Genomic DNA, 17,299 nt, shown 5'->3' with positions numbered 1-17,299 from the left:
TCTCGCTAGACCATGAAGAGGGTCTCAACCTGAATAGAAGGCATCACACAAATCGCACCTGAGTGGGTATGAGTACCTAAGCCTAAACAGGGTATACCTCAATCCCCACAGTCAGCTACACATCCAACTGCATATACGCATCCTAACCGTTGACTCTGAGACTCAAGCTCATGTCACGGTACCATAAAATATATTTAAACTCCAATTCCATCCATCCACAAGAAATCCATTAAGTCGTTCGGCGTAGTCAACCGCACCGACTTACATACATATAAGGAGGATTTATTTAATAACCCGTACCCTCATTCCAAATAGGTAGAACTTAGCAACTTGTGTTGTCCAAACCTAGTATGTCACCGTCCCATACCGGTACATACAATCCAATCCATCCAATAGTTGATACCATACATAAACAATGCACATAGCAACTGAACCGTAATAAGCATAAATAGAGATATAGACTAGCATGCCTACTCCGGTAATTGACAAACCAAAACCATAAGACATATCAATTAATACCATGATGAACATAAAATAAATATATAAGTTATCATATTCATCCCATATCTCCATTATAAATTATCATATTACTGAGTATGCAGATAATTCATCCTTCTCGTCCACGAATCCATGACAAGTACAATAACCTTAACTATATTAATTACCATGCTTGTCACTATTAATAGCATCATATTAATCCATTTTCCATCCACAGAGAATATAAATTAAATTTAGTAGAAGTATAATTCCTCTACACTACAATGACAACTTTCGTCGATGCTTACTAATGTCTAAGCTATAAACAACTACTGGCTTATTAAACTTTAATCCACTCTCACAAGTGTTAATTAGACTTAGAACATCTCAAAACACCCAAGTATAGCTTCCTACAGCTTCTGAAAAATCCAAAATCCGAGTTCCGTAGCCAAACAAGTCACAGAATACGTCACACTAGAAGTTCGGGAAAGAGCCTGCTCTTTCTTTGCTTGGAGCCTGCTCTTTGGTTGCAAAGAGCCTGCTCTTTTTGCTTCTATGAGCCGTCTCTTTGAAAACTTAAGCCGTTTCTTCTCTGTTCTTCTGTTTCCAACTCCGGTGAGTTTCTGTTAAACTGTGTTTCAATCCTAAGAGTCTTAGATGTTTAAATTAGATTCCAACTAATTCCAGAGTCCACTAAATTCATTGCTCAGTTACCAAAATTAATTAAAACATAAACTTCGCACAAGAATTTAATACTAGCAGTTTATGCAATCCCAAACTCCAACTGTTTTAACACCTCAACCTTGTAACTAAAAATTAATTCCATTGATTTCCAACATGATATAGAATTAATTAAAAAATCATTACTCATCAATTTCATTGAACTAAAATAAAAATTTAACATAATGAAGAAATTATAACATGAAAATACATTCAGGACCAAGCAAAATGGAGTGTAGGAAAACTAGTAAAAATCATGGTGCAACCTTTAATACCTTGGAACTTAATCCCACTCCAGACCCTTGTTAAACCATCCATTATAGTAACCATTCCATTTAGATAACTTAGAAAATCAATCTCCATAAAGCCATCTCACTGAAAACTGGAACAAAACCTCACGGAACGTGGAAAACTGGAGATAACCAAATGGAGCAGGCTCTGGAAAACCTTGGAGCCGCCTCCATGGCCTTGGAGCTGGCTCCCAAGTGTCTTGGAGCCGCCTCCAAGCATGTAGAGCCGGCTCGAAACCCTAAAGGAGCCGGCTCTCCCCCTCCTTTGCTCTGTGTTCTCTTCTCCGGCTACGTTTAAACCCTTCTACAGATCACCGTTTTGATTACCAGAAATTTCTAAGTAATTCCCCGTAAATTCTAATGTTGGTTTAAGCCTTGATTATACTTACTAATATGGATTTAACCAAGCACAATGCAAGATCAGTTCCAAGCTTTAACAGTTTATCAAACCAAACCTAAGACTAACAGTTTGCGTCCTAGTAACAGATAGCCTATCTATTTTTGTTTTAAAATCATATAATAAACCTGGAACCAATTTAATATGCAAAGAACACTAGTATAAGGGAGAGAGTAAGGTTAGAACTTGCCTTTGAGATCTTTGTTCAAAATCTCTACGCCGTCTCTAAAGCTTTCCGACGATTCCCACTGCAAAACTACTATGTTGCTTCTCTATCTCTAGAGACGTGAATAGGGTTTTGTTTGTTTTTCTAAAAACCCTATACAGACATCTCACATATATTTATAGGGTTTTACTAAACCCTAGATTAATTCCAACCCTCCTGAAAATCCTCACCGACCCAAAGAAACCTGATAAAACCTACGTCGGCAACAACTGACTTTTAAAACAAAACCCTATTTAAAAATACAATTAAATTAAAATAATTACCACTTAAATTAAATTAATCAAACCATTTTATTAAATTAGATTAAATCAATTAAACAGTTAAATTAAATCAAATAAAGCATTTAATCCTAATTAAAAAAAATAACTAAATGCAATCAAAATACAACCATGAAAACAATTAAACTAAAACAAGGTATAAATTTAAATAAATTTTCAATTAAAACAAACCAATTCATAATTAAATAAATAAAAATATAATTTAAACAATAAAATAAATTTCAAACCTATCCTTTTTAAATTAGGGGTATTACAAAAAGATTCTCATTCATAGCCCAACTTGATATTGGAATCATATTAGATTTAAGATATGTGAATTAGAAATTGAGAAGGATTTATAGTTTCTTTTTCCTTATCTTTATGTTGCCTATATATATACATGGTCTATGTATATTTTGGGGGTGATTTTTATGAGAAGGAAAAAGGAATAAATTTTCTCTCTCTAGAAAATTAGGGTTAGTGTTCTCATCTAATGGAGGTTCCCACAAGCCTAGTTTTCCAAGGTCATTCATGGAGGCTTATGAGTGATTCATAAAGGCAAGACCATTACCAAGAAGATGTAGATCCATGGATGGAAAAGGTGTCTAGCAAAAGGGATCTACAATAAGTGAAAGCATCTAAAGTTTACTCAAACCCTGATGTAAGTATTCAATCTTTTAATTGAATGATACATCATGTTTTATTTTTGCATAAAACTTATCTCTATGTGATGAATCAAGATCTATGAATTAAAATCCCTCGAAAAGTTTTTAAATCTTGCACGTTTCCCAACAGTGGTATCAGAACATGGTTTGATTCATTACTAGAGATCATGTTTTTATGAAAATCATCATCATGGATCCAAATTATATATATATTGATGTATGATTTAATATATTGATACATGATGATGTATGTATAATTGTGAATGGATGATGATGTGTGTTTGGGCCATGGATGAAGCTTATAGGTTTATTGAATATAATTTTATCTTTGGATGAATGTAATTAAGGTTTTGATTTGGCCGTTTAAAAGTTCAATGATGTAATTTAATTTTTTCCATTGTATTTCAAATTGTAAATATTTTTAAAGCCATATAATCTTCATCAAAAGATGCTATGAAGCTTTAAGAAGGTCCAAGAGGGTTAAATTAGGCTTCCAGAATTTTTTAGAATTTTTTCAGAATTTTTTTGGTATTTTTAGGGCCTTAATTTAATTTCTAGAAATTTTTTAATTTTTTTCTGAAATTATCGGTGACATTCCGGCGACCGGAGAGTCACCGGCGGCAAGGGTATCGCAGGAAGGTGGGTTGATGATCCGGTGCGGCGCGGACCACATGCGCGCGCACCAGCAACCATCAGATCTTCATTGGTGACAGCGATTAATCAAGTGTGGGCGTGAATATAGTGCATATGGTGCAATTCAAATGAAGAAGCGCGTGTATCACACGCGCCTAGCTTTGCGGTGCCAGGAGGCGCGTGCTGGCGCGTGGCACGCGCAGGCAACTCCTAAACGCGTGTGGGAGCGCGTGCCATGCGCATCAAACTCCCTCAAGCGCGTGCAAGTGCGTGGGAGCGCGTGGCACGCGCTGGGAACCTTCCAAGGCGCGTAGCTTCTTGTGCATTACCTTCGGGCGCGTCCTAGGCGTTATTTGGCTTCTCCAGGCGCGTAATTGTTGCTTTCAGGTGTGAACAAGCCGTTGGTAGACGCCCGTACAACAAGAATAGTATTTAAATGTTAAAAGCTGATTCCATTGGCCATTTAATTTGCTTTTGTCTGTTGTTTATTGATCTATGTGATGCATGTGATAGATAATTGTTGATTAATTATTATTCATGCATTGGATTCATAATATTTAATTAAATGACTTGATTTATATTAGTTAAATTTTGAAAATTAATTGGATTTGATTACTAATTAATCAGAGGGCACTTATTGGGAAACGAAAAATTATTTTTGTAAATTATTTTTGAAGTGTGTCTCAAATTAAATATTAGTGAATCATTTAAGTCCAAATATTTTCTAAATTTAATTGGATTAAAATCAAGACGTTTTGCATGCATTATATCATTATGAATGATTAAAAATTGAGTAGGAGCGGGGATTTTTATACATTACCCCATGGCCTTCGTTATTAAAACCATTATAATTAGATCTTCAAAAACAAGGCTCCACGCATGATTTGAAGAGTCTTAATATTACAAGAATGGTTGTCTCATAAAAATAATAATATTAAATATTCATTGTAATTAGATCTTTAAAAAATAAGGCCCTACGCATGATTTAAAAAGTCTAGATTATAATGATAAGATATTTAATGTTTTATTTTTCATTAGAGCATTAATAATGTTATACAATCAATCTAAAATCAATAGTGTTAACTCCCCAACGGAGTGGTCTACACTAGGTGATTTTAGAAAGGCTAAACATAACCGGGAATCATTTCATATAGATAGACAAGGCATTGTCTTAAGAGATATGGAGATGATGGGATTTGCTCGCCAATAGCAATAATGAACTTCGCCAACCGAATAAGTTATTGGCGTATTGGTTATCCGATTTTTCATGCAGTGGTTAAGGAACCCATATACTATTTTAATGGAAGTGCTCGCCTAATAGTAGATGAATCTCAACAATAGTAATAATGAACTCCTCCAACAGGATAAGTTATTGACATATTAATTGGTTGATTTATTATGCTATAGAGTTGAGGGCCCCGCATTAATTAAAAGGGATTGTTCACCAATAATGATAATGATCTCTTGTTCGATTGAGATTTATTATATTATGTGGTTAACAAACTCATTTTAATTTTAAATATGCATGACAGTATTAATAATTCACCTTGCATATTGTATGAATGCATTTATATTCATATTTATTATGTTTAATTCATTTTATCTGCTTGCTTACATATTCTATGATATTGGACTTCATTTATAATGACTGGGAAAGAAACTTAGATATTTTATTCACAACGTGGTGGTACAAAATGTATTTATTACTCCTAAACCTAATCTTTTTACTTTAAGATACTGAATTTGATATTAATGCTTTTAATAAATTAGATAAGGCAAATGATATGACTTGGTGAGGCAAATGATATGACTTGGTGCAATATTCTAGAGTTTATCTCGAATGTGCTCCAAAGCTAACATTTGCATTATTTTATTTTCTTTAAGCATCATGTTAAATGTCAATGAGATGTTTTGGTTAGATTAGATAGAGGATATGCCTAAATACTGTGTCAAATTTAATACCATCAAGATAGCCTAAGGAACTCCAGTATGAAATCGATTTTTGAAAAATGATTGTTTATTATTTAAAAATTAGCTGGAGATCAATATGGCTGACTTGGGTGGTAAATTTCAAGTTGACATGATTATTGCCTTGTTACCAAACTCGTTCAACTCTATTAGAGTGAACAAAATAAGGAATCAGTTTGAGTTCACACTCGTTGGTATTCTTATAGAATTGGTAACAGATGAAGGGATAATCAAGAGTATAGACGTTCCTATCAATCTAACCTAGTCTATACCATCTTTTTCTAGGCCTAAGTGGACGGGCAAAGCAAAAAAGAAGGATGATAATAGGACTAGGCTAGCACAAAACATGGGTATCCAAAAAGTTAAAGAGAATAAGGCAGTGTATGTTGAGGGCAAATTAAATTATTTCTTTTGCTGCTAACGAAGACACTAAAGGACGAACTGTCTAAGCAATGACGTGGCATAGGAAAATATATATTTAATCATTGAGCCATGTTATGTGGTTGTATCTATTAATTCCTGATGGATATATTCTGGAGCCACTAAACATTTTTGCAATTCGTTGCAAGGATTTCAGGAATCCAAAAGCCTCGATGATATGGAATATATTTGTACTTGACCTGATGTCTAGGTTGTAGCTAAGTCAGTGGGAGTATTACATCTGAAATTAGAGAGTATGAGGATATTAGTATTAGAGAACTATCTTTATGCACAGAAGTTAGACGCTATCTTATTTTTGTTTCACTTGTGGTTTATAAAAACTGTGTTGTTATTTTGTAAAATTGGTTTTATAAAATTGAATAGATATGCGATTGCTTCTGGTGCATTGAAAAATGGTTAATATACTATAATCACAAACTCTTAAGATTTGCAGGATGTAGAAACTAATGTTGCATCTTCTAGATTGAATGTTAAGAGAAAAATTGTTATTCCTGACTTATTGTATTTTTAGTGTCTATTATTGGGTTGTAATCAATCAAAATGAGATTCAAAGATTGGTCAAAGAAGGTTTATTATCTAGTGAGGTAGAGGAGCCTAATCCAAACTTGTGAATCCTGTTTTGAAGGATAGATAACTCTAAGGGCTTAATCAGCCAGATGAAATAGACATAAAGGACAATTGGAGTCGGTACACACTGACACTTGTGGTCTTATGAATATCTAAGCAAGATTACTCACGTTTTGGATAAGTTTATCTGATGCAACACAAGTCTTAAACTCTTGGTATATTCTGAGAAGGTTAAGACTGATGTGGAGCACATATTAGGTAAACTTATCAAGACACTTCAATCTGATCGAGGATATGAGTATTTCTTGGGATAGTGCAAAGACTATATGGTCAATGAGGGTGTTGTGTACCAGTTTTCCGCAATTGACGCTAAATGCATTTAGGTGTCAAATAGGAATAACAGAATTTCACTTAACATGGTTAGATCTATGATCAGTTATGCCACATTATCTCTTTCATTTAAGAGTTTAGCGTTAATGACATCGATGCGCATTATGAACTGCATTCCATCTTAGTCTGTCTTAAGGATACCGTTGAGCTGTGTTTTTGACTAAATCTTAGTTTGAATCACATGCACATATGGGGTAGTCTTGCACATGTGCGCTTGATATGGACAAGTAAGTTGGAAACAGATCATATTTGATAGCTACTCTAAAAGTCACTAGGACGGATTATTTTATGATATCAATGATAAAAGTTGATTGTTTACACTCACTGTTTATCTATAGGAGAATCATATTATGAATCACATACCTAGTAGCCTAGTGTTAGAGAATATGGTATGAGTACCAGATGTACCACATATGAACACACTTTGTATAGAGATTTAGAATTACAGATGAATTCCCTATTGATGTGTCAGCATCATCTAGTATACAGATTCCTTCATCGGTACATTGATGTAGTGGGAGGATAATTATCCAATCCGACAAAATCATGTTTTTAGGTGAGACCGTTATGGACATCCCTGTTAAACATGAGTTGGACCCAGTAAGCTACACGGAAGCGTGAACCGATATGGATACAGATCGTTTTGGCGAGTTACTATGAAATCAGAGTTGGAATTTATGTATTCTAATAAATTCTGGGATCTTGTAGAACTTTCTAGTAAGGTGATACCTGTGGAAGGCAAGTTAATCTACAAAAAGATACCAGAAGATTTCTTAGTGAATAAATCATGAGTGTACAAGGGAATGTCATTATTTTTCTGATTCTATATATATTGATGACATCCTACTCATTTAGAAGATGTGGAAGTTTTGTCATCAATAAAGAGGTAGTTGTTCAATTACTTTTAAATGAAGAATTTTCAAGACGTAAGCTATATTCTTAGGATCAAGCTTTTGCAAGATCAGGTTAAAAGGAAAATAGGCTTATCTTAATAATCCTACATTAATAAAGTTTTGACCAGGTTTGGTATGCATAACTCAAAGAATGAGTTCTTGCTTTATTGATATGGATTACTCTCTCTAGTAAGTAGTTTTCCAAGGCTAGCAGAGGAGATTGAGTTAATGAGACTGGAATTATATGCTTTGGTATATGGAAGTCTCATATATGCCATGGTTTATACCAAACAGGACATCCGCTACATAATAGGGATAGTCAGTAGAGATCAGTCCAATACTGGACTTGACAACTGGTCTATTGTGAAAAATATCATTAAGTATCTAAGGAGAACCAATGATATCATACTCATTTATGGATGTGATGATATGGTCCTAGTCAGGTATGCTAGTTCTGATTTTCAATCAGAAGTAAATACTATGAGCTTCATGACTTAGTGTATGTTCACTTAATGGAAGGGAGATCAGTTGGTAGATTGTTAAGCAGATTTCAACTGCTGACTCAAACCTGCAGGTGGAATTTATTGCAGCCTTAAAGACGGCAAAGGAAGCCTATTGGTTTGATCTCATTGATTTAGAGGTTGTGGAGTATACTAGCCTGCCTATTGAGCTATGTTGTGACAATAGTGCAGAAGTAGTCCAAACCAATGACCCAAGGTTCTATAGAGGAATAAGATACACTGAGAGGAAGTATCATGTTCTACATGATATTGTCCGGCAAGAAAATGTACTTGTAGCTAGAACATTGCATTGGAACACAACTTTGTTGATCCATTATCAAATGTGTCATCGATCAATAGTTTTGATCATCACCTGGATAACATTGGAGTTAGATGCAATTTAAATTAGCTATGAGGGCAAGTAGGAGCTGTTGGGGTTTATATGTCCTGGCATAGCAAATTCCTATCTGGATTATAGTGACATATGTTCCTGACATATCTGAAATATTTATAAATTATATAATTGGTAATTTCAATGTATTATGTTTCGATTCACTATGAAATTGATAGTGTCCCTGTGATTACAAGAAATATTTATATATATGTATGTGATGGCAATCAATGCATGATATATAAATAGTAATTATAAATGGTTCATAGTCGGTAATTATGGATGGACTCATAATTAAATTAGATTTGAACTGGATCTGCGTTAAGTTGAGATATATTGCGAGAGCCGTCGTATGCAATTGCTCCCTATCACCGTCATGGCATTTGACTCTTAAGCATGAGAAAATTATAGACTCTTTTATTAATTAATAATTACTTTGATTTGTTTGGCGGATTCTTCGGGATCCTTAGACCGACACTTTGGGTAGTTATGTAATTAATAGTTAGAGGGTTATATTTTCGATATTTGCACCATTGCTACTTGTATTTATTTTGTATTGATTATGGTTGATCACAAAGTAAATTCGAAGGCCTTCGTGTGTTTTTAGGCAAAATGATTTATTATATATTTGTTTATTTAAATTATTATTTTTGTCAAACAAATGTTTTATTGTGATCAAGCCAAAAATAATCAAAGATACCAAAATAAATATATTAATTAAGTAGTCGGATTGATGGCATTATTTATCCGATAACTAATTATGCATAGAGGGGTCAAAGTGCAACATTGACTTAGAGGTTATTAATTATTTAATTGGAGTTCAATTAATTTCTTTTAGTGGAGTAGAAATTAATTTATGAATTAATTTAATTGGGTCCATAGACCGGGCCAATTATTAATTCATTGTAGCCAATAAAAATAATAAGCCCAAAGGATTCTCAGTCATAGCCCAATTTGATATTGGAATCATATTAGATTTGAGATATGTGAATTAGAAATTGAGAAAGATTTATAGTTTTCTTTTCCTTATCTTTATGTTGCCTATATATATACATGGTCTATGTATATTTTGGGGGTGATTTTTATGAGAAGGAAAAAGAAATAAATTTTCTCTCTCTAGAAAATTAGGGTTAGTGTTCTCATCTAATGGAGGCTCCCACAAGACTAATTTTCCAAGGTCATTCATGGAGGCTTATGAGTGATTCCTAAAGGCAAGACCATTACCAAGAAGATGGAGATCCATGGAAAAGGTGTCTAGCAAAAGGGATCTACAATAAGTGAGAACATTCACTTTAGAGGAGAGATCTAAGGTTTACTCAAACCTTGATGTAAGTATTCAATCTTTTAATTGAATGATACATCATGTTTTATTTTTGCATAAAACTTATCTCTATGTGATGAATCAAGATCTATGAATTAAAATCCCTCGAAAAGTTTTTAAATCTTGCACGTTTCCCAACACAAACATGTGTGTCCACATACCCAAATACAATTAACTTTCTCTGTTGACTTGATAATCACCACACTTACATACGGTGGGGGAGTTAAGAATTTAGTTTAGTGGGGGCAACCATCAATATGATAAGAAAATTTTGAACCAAAATAATACTTATAAATAGCAACGGTGATATTCTTTCTGTATTTTGATTCTTCAAATTTTGCGAAGCCGAGAGGAGAAAAAACGTGGATCTTTTCTAAATTTTTAAAATTTTGTGGGGCAAATGATTTAAAAAAAATGAGAGGGCTCTGTGAATTTTGGTTGTTTTTCTTAGGGTTTTTTTTTATTGAATTTTTTAGGAGCTCAATTTGGGCAACTTTTATAATTATCAAGATTTGCATATAGAAAATACAAATAAAAGAAAAGTCAATATTTAGCAAATGAGGAGTCTTTTCTAAATTTTGATTCTGAAACATAGATCTTTTCTAAATTTTGAAAAATTTGTTGGGCAAATGAGTTAAAAAAAAAAAAAAAACAATTAAGAATTATTATGACTTTTGTAAGTTTTTAAAGGTTTTTTTTATGAATATTTTAAAAGTTTAGCAGGGCACTTTTACAATTATTAAAATTTATGTGTAAAAAATACAAATAAAATAAAATTTCAGTGGGGGCAATTACCTCCACTGGTCCCAATGTAGCTTTGCCACTGCTTATGCTCTACAAATTGAGTCCTAAAACAAATAATCATCAATTTCTCCTTTTTTTTTTTTCCTTTTGATGGTTAAACACCCTTTGTATCCAATAAAATAAAACTTGTTATTTCCTATTTGTTCACTGCAGTTCATTATGAGTTCTCAAACCTCAGTTTTAGCTAATTTATTGGTGCATTGCTACTAATATACTCAATTTTAGCTAATTTATTGATGCATTGCTACTGTTTGTTACTTGATATTGTTGTTATGCTTATCATTTAAATGACTATACTATTTTGAGGATGTGCAAGTAAAGGTCTGAGCTGAAAATTGACCATTTCTGATCTTGACACTTTATACCAGCTAGTTAGGGTTTTCAGCAGAATTTGAGTCTTAAGCAGAGTTTGTATTGTTGTATCTTGTTGTGTTAATTGTGGTTTCTACTTGAGCAAGTTTATTTTGTTATCCTGAAGTAAGTGTATGATGGGTTCTGAGTTGTGCAAGAGTTATTCCTGATTTTGATCCTTTATACCTAGTATGCTCAAGTATATTACATAAATGGCATGCCTTCCCTAGATATATTTTCTTGTGAGTATCATTATGCAAGTGTATCTTGTTAAGAGAAGTCTGGGAGAATTTATTTTAAGTCCAATTTGAATCTGAAATTGGATTTGACAGTTTAAACCTCATTTCTGAAGAAATCACAAAGGCTTGAACACTGTTTAAGAAATTGAGCTGAAACTTGATTCTAATCTGAGCTAATAATTGACCTACCTTGCTAGTATCATTGATTTTATCCGTTGAGTAAGTCTATTTTGATGTATTGAGACTGTGCATGCCATGTTCTGAGCTATGCAGAGGTTGTTTATGATTTTGTATCTACAAGGCAAGTTAGTTATTTGTGAATTGACATCTCAAACCTCAGATTCTACAGAAGTTGAATTAGGGCTTCAAGTGTTTTCATCTTTGAGATGTGTATTCAATCCTATCATTTGTAAAACCCTATCGTATGATATAGTTATATAGGTTTTCATGTAATTGAAGAGTTGTGTGAGCTCAAGAGGTCCAAAAAAGGGTGGTTAGGATGGGGGGAGTGCAGTATGCATAAAGGTGAGCTAAAGTGTGTGTGCGTGCAAAGAATGAGAAAGCTAGAATTTCAACTTGTACAAGGGTGTGCAGAGTGTGAGACATCTGGGTGTGTATCATCTTACAACACAACTAGTGGATTCACACTGGTTAAGCCAGGAATCAAGGTTTTTGATCTCTAGTTAAGGGAGATTTTCCTTGTAAAAACCTAATGTCATTGTTGTTGTGCAGTCACTACAGACACTTTTTAGTATACTTATCATTTTGAGGTACTTCACTTAAGTGTGAAGTAAGTTTAAGTGTTTTGAAAAGTGAAGAACCAATTCATTGTGATATCCCCTAATTTCAGAGATATGGGTTGATCAAGTCCACGCTAAAAAAACAAGGATATTAAAAAAATTAATATTTAACAAGCACGGATTTCAAAGAGGATAAAATAAATAAATCATTGAAAGAATTTCTAATAGATAATAATTCCACTACTATTAATTTTTCAAAAGGTATAACTTGGGAATCCCATAATTCAAGAACCCCTTAACCATAATCCATTAACCGATAACCCATATTAAATAATACTAAGAACAAATGACAAAATAATGTCCTACTTTGAAATAAACCAAGAATGGATGATAAATAAGTCTCTAAGTTGCAAATCCTCAACCCGAGACTTGAATTTTTAAGAACCTGAAATATATAAAAATAAAGTGGGTCAAAATATAGTGTTAAGTTATCAAAGGAGAAAAATAAGAAGGGAAGAATTAAAAATGAAAAACAAAAATCAAAAGGGAAGAATTAAAAATGAAAAAGTAAATACCGCTTTCATTCAAGCATTGAAAATTGCAAATAGTTGGACTTCGTGAGCACGTGAAGATATCATCACGGGGTCCTTGGCCATAGCAGAGGACTAGAGATAAGCAACTTACTGTTCTAAAGTTAGATTAGATGCAAGAAGTAGATCTAGCATACTAAGGGCCCGTTTGGCATGCGTTTTACTTTAACTGTTTTGTTTTTGGCTAAAATAGAAACAACGTTTTTACTATTGAAGTGTTTTGGCAAAAATCGGAAGTACATTTGGGAATGATGTTTTGTTTTGGAAATGTTGGAAATAGAAACATGAAAAACATGTTTGGTAAGCCATGCATTTCAAGAATTTTGAAAACAAAACATGTTTGGTAACTTCAACTGTTGTAAAAAAAAAATAAAACAGAAACAAAAAATATGTTTGGTTATCATATTTTTTAATTTATTTTTATAAATTTTAAATATATTTATAAATTTATTTCTATATAAATAGTATATATATATATTAATAAATATATTGAAATTTGAACACACAAACATATATATATATATATTTTTATATATATATATAATTTGACATGTAGAGTTCCATCTTTTTATAGTGTTCTTATAATCTAGATATTAAGATCACCTTTTTCATTTCTAATCCATCTATTTGGAGTCAAACTTCACAAAACATCTATGAATGAGTCATTAAAAAAAAAAAAAACACCCTGCTAGAATGGAAGCTTGCAAGGAAGTTTCTCAAATCATACTCATTCTTCTGTTTTAGGAAAATTGACAAAGAAATTGAGAACAAATTAAACAGTAGATTAAATTAAACAGGAGATATAATTCAAAGTTCAAACACAATTCATTTACAAATTTCAACAATAGGATTAAAAAACAAAGAAAAAGATGCTTAACAAATAAAAAGATGTTTCCTTATGTTTTCCTTCACTGTTAGGAAGGTATCAGAAAAACTCAAAAGATTTTACAGGAGACATACTTAAAAAAACACGAATTTCACTTCCATGGAACAAATTTCAATAGTAGGACATGTCATCTTCATGACAGCACACATCACCTTCAAGAGAGTATCAACACACTTCATATCTGCAATGGTAGAATTTAATTTGAAAAATATTAATAACAATATCAGCCAGTAATAATAAAAGCAAAATTATAACAGCAAAAATGATATATAATACATATATACATATTACAAGCCCACAAAAGCAACAAATATATTACATATAAAAGAAAAAACATACCATCAGTTTTAGGAAGATCAAGAGTGCCCAAGAGAATTCCAGATTTGATTAGCAATAATATTACGCAACAGATCCATTTCTCGAAGCTGAGCCGGAAGCACATGCTCAACAATCTCATCGTCTTCACCATCACTTTGAGGAGGATCGTCACCATCAAATAAATCATCAGGCTGATATTGATTTCTAATGAAGTTGTGTAATGTGCAACAAGCCATTACAACCAATACTTGTGTTGAAAACTTATAAGGAGGCATTGCCTTCAAAATAGCGAATCTCATCTTCAACAACCCAAAGCATCGCTCAATTATGTTTCTCAAAGATGAATGCCTATGATTGAACACTTCTTCCCGACCACGGGGTGGTCTACTCCTACGGTATTCCTAAAAGTGGTAAGTATGACCTCAAAATGGGGCCAAATAACTAAGCTTATTGGCATACCCTGAGTCCACCAAATAATACTTATCTGCAATGTTTAGAATACGTAAAGATATATACACTATGATAAATTAACCATACATTAAGTGAAATTGTAAGATTATAATACCTGGTGGTGGAGCTGGAAAATTCATTGCCTCGTTCTCAATACACTCTTTTAGAATTCTCGAATCATTAGCAGAGCCTTCCCACCCAGCTAGCACATATGTGAATCTCATGTCAAAGTCACATACAACCATTACATTTTGTGTGGTATAACCCTTTCTACCACGAAATGGAAGTTGTGTAGCTACTGGCAGAGTTACAGTAATGTGGGTTCCATTTATAGCTCCAACGCAATGCTTAAAGTAAGGGTAAAACTGAGGAGACCCTCTAATCTTATTCGGAATCATAGAAAAATCAGGAGGGGCAATGATATGGGTGCCCAACTGACATACTGCATGCAACACAGCATAGAAGTGTCTGGAAATGGTTTCAGTGGAGTGTTGAAATCTCTCTGCTACAACACGATTCCTTTGATTATAAGATAAAGTGAGCAAAAAGATTGCCACTTGTTCATATATAGTTAAAAATTTAGAATCCTTCAGCCCTATACCTTTCAGGGTACTACACAATGTTTGAAAACTTCAGGGTACATCCTAAAATTTTCATAACATCTTTCTCTATGGCCGTTTAGAATCTCCATAACATACGCTTCCCTTTGTAAAATTAAATTCCTACAACGGCTCTTTTGATAGAAGTTCTGCTCTTCTAAAATAGCAGCAAATATTAAGACACTCTCATTGTCATCCTCATCGTCATATAATTGAATTATTCTTCTTATATTGTTCCACATATCCATTGCCCTATTTAAAGATTTAATACAAGCAAAACATTTAAGTTAATAAGCAAATCAATTCAATAATAAAAAAAACATTTAAATAATATAACAAACATTTAAATAATGGTATTAAAGTATTTGAGTAGTAACAGGCATCCAAGAAATAAAAGTATTTAAGATATTACAGTCATCCAAATGTGAGATAGTAATAAGTTAAACGATGACACAAAACACAATTATCCATAAAGAAAAACTCAAACATTTAGTGCCCAACCAATTCTTACATCCTCAGGTGCCGAAAGAAAAAATTTCTGCCACTTCTCAGAATCATGTAATAACTTCGATACCTTAGCGAATTGGGCCATCTCAATTTCAGGTATTTTTTGTAAAAGGAGCATGGAGGCATCAAACATTTCATAATCTCTATCCTTTTTAGAGGAAGAGAGAACTTCATCATCTCTTTTCTCACATGAAGATACACGAGTAGAAGTAGAAGATGCTTTAGTTGCTTTCTTTATTGCAGCTTCCATTCTCTCGGCTCTCCTCTCAGAATTCTTATTCATGTTTGACAAGAGTGCAGCTATACCAGGAGATAAAGCATCTCTTTTGGCTTTCTTACCTTTACGTAAAGGTGGGGGACTGACCTCACAACCCCCTTCCTCATTAACGTCATCATTGGGAGTGGGCAAAATGATTACGGGGGGTGCTGTAGTGGACGGGTGGGCATGCATCCCAGTTGCATATGTGTCCCCAAATATAGTCGACATCTTGTCAAAATGCTTACATCCATGCCTTTTAAACTTATTTGCATTCGCAACAACCTACAAATTTTGTCACAATATTAATCACATAGCCAATAATATACAAGGTTTTATTATTTATTTAGGACTAATAATTAAATTACTAACCTTGCATAACCTGTCCCATCTCTCTTCCTCAACTATAACCATGCCCGTCTCATGGTTATATCCCACGCCAGTCTCCGATAATAATTTCTTAAACTCGATATAAATTTTTCTCAAACCATTAAACTGATTCCAAAGTTGGGTTAAAGAAAATTTTCTCCCTGTTTGAACATTCATTTCTTTGACCAAATTATTCCAACCACTTTTACTAAATGTTGTGCCACTACGATTATTAGCCTTAACTTCTTCCACCATAATATTCATGAATTTTTCAATGAGTGACTCATCTCATAACAATTTTCCATCATTCGTAACTTCAGCCACTTCTTCAATTGTGAGATTATCACCGCATTGTTCCACATTCATATCCATCTAACATATTAATAACAACACTATAATTAATAACAAAAAAAATATATATATTAAATTGGAAATGCAATAGCAAAACGAATCAAACTCTAAGAAAAGACACACAAGAGTAGGCAGCGGGCTCCACATACATTGTTTTAATATATGTGAATAAATATAACAAAGTGAGTAAAAACCAAGCATTCATGATTTAATATTGAACTGCTGTATTTGAAGCCCCAGTTTGTGCACGGACATTTCAAGACCAGGGCAAACATTATTGTAATCCAATTAAATTGACCAGCCACAAATTGTCTAAAAAAAAGGGGGGGCAAATCGGCAAATTAACTTAACTGGGAGTACAAGTAAGAAAGAAGAATTGGAAGGAACTATCAGAGTCTGACTCTACAACATATAACTAGATTCTTCTTAGATGTATTTTAAGGATGCGGAATTAGACTTATCAAAAAAAAAATGGGATGCGAAATTAGACTAAAAGCGAAATTATAACGATTCATAACAGGAAGTCGACTGAGGCATCGAGCCATCAATAAATATCTAATCTGCAACCTGATAGTCCAGCCAGATGTGGATCTTAAAGCCTAGACCTAGTGGCAAACATTTTAAGCATCTAAGAATCATATCAATACCATTCACATTAGAAGGTCAAGCCCATATAACACAGCATGGTCACGTAGGGTATTGG

General features: G+C 33.3%; 2 protein-coding genes across 2 annotated transcripts; both read right to left on the bottom strand.

Moving 5' to 3' along the window:
- Positions 1-14,102: 14,102 nt before the first annotated feature.
- Positions 14,103-15,361, bottom strand: LOC132266330 (protein ALP1-like). The gene is made up of 4 exons (XM_059767184.1): positions 15,213-15,361; positions 14,630-15,126; positions 14,524-14,548; positions 14,103-14,454 (listed from the first exon to the last, which is right to left on the bottom strand). The coding sequence occupies exons 1-4, from the start codon at positions 15,359-15,361 to the stop codon at positions 14,103-14,105; spliced, it is 1,023 nt and encodes a 340-aa protein (XP_059623167.1).
- A 233-nt stretch (positions 15,362-15,594) lies between these two features.
- Positions 15,595-16,500, bottom strand: LOC132266328 (uncharacterized). Its single transcript, XM_059767183.1, has 2 exons — positions 16,249-16,500; positions 15,595-16,161 (listed from the first exon to the last, which is right to left on the bottom strand). The coding sequence occupies exons 1-2, from the start codon at positions 16,498-16,500 to the stop codon at positions 15,595-15,597; spliced, it is 819 nt and encodes a 272-aa protein (XP_059623166.1).
- Positions 16,501-17,299: the final 799 nt, after the last annotated feature.

Source organism: Cornus florida, unplaced genomic scaffold (genome assembly GCF_030987335.1).
Source record: "Cornus florida cultivar Cherokee Brave unplaced genomic scaffold, ASM3098733v1 CherokeeBrave_3.0.0_Hap2_Chr07, whole genome shotgun sequence".
Classification (NCBI taxonomy): Eukaryota; Viridiplantae; Streptophyta; class Magnoliopsida; order Cornales; family Cornaceae; genus Cornus; species Cornus florida.
Note: the sequence above shows the minus strand (reverse complement) of the source record. Positions and strands in the feature narration are given on the sequence as shown.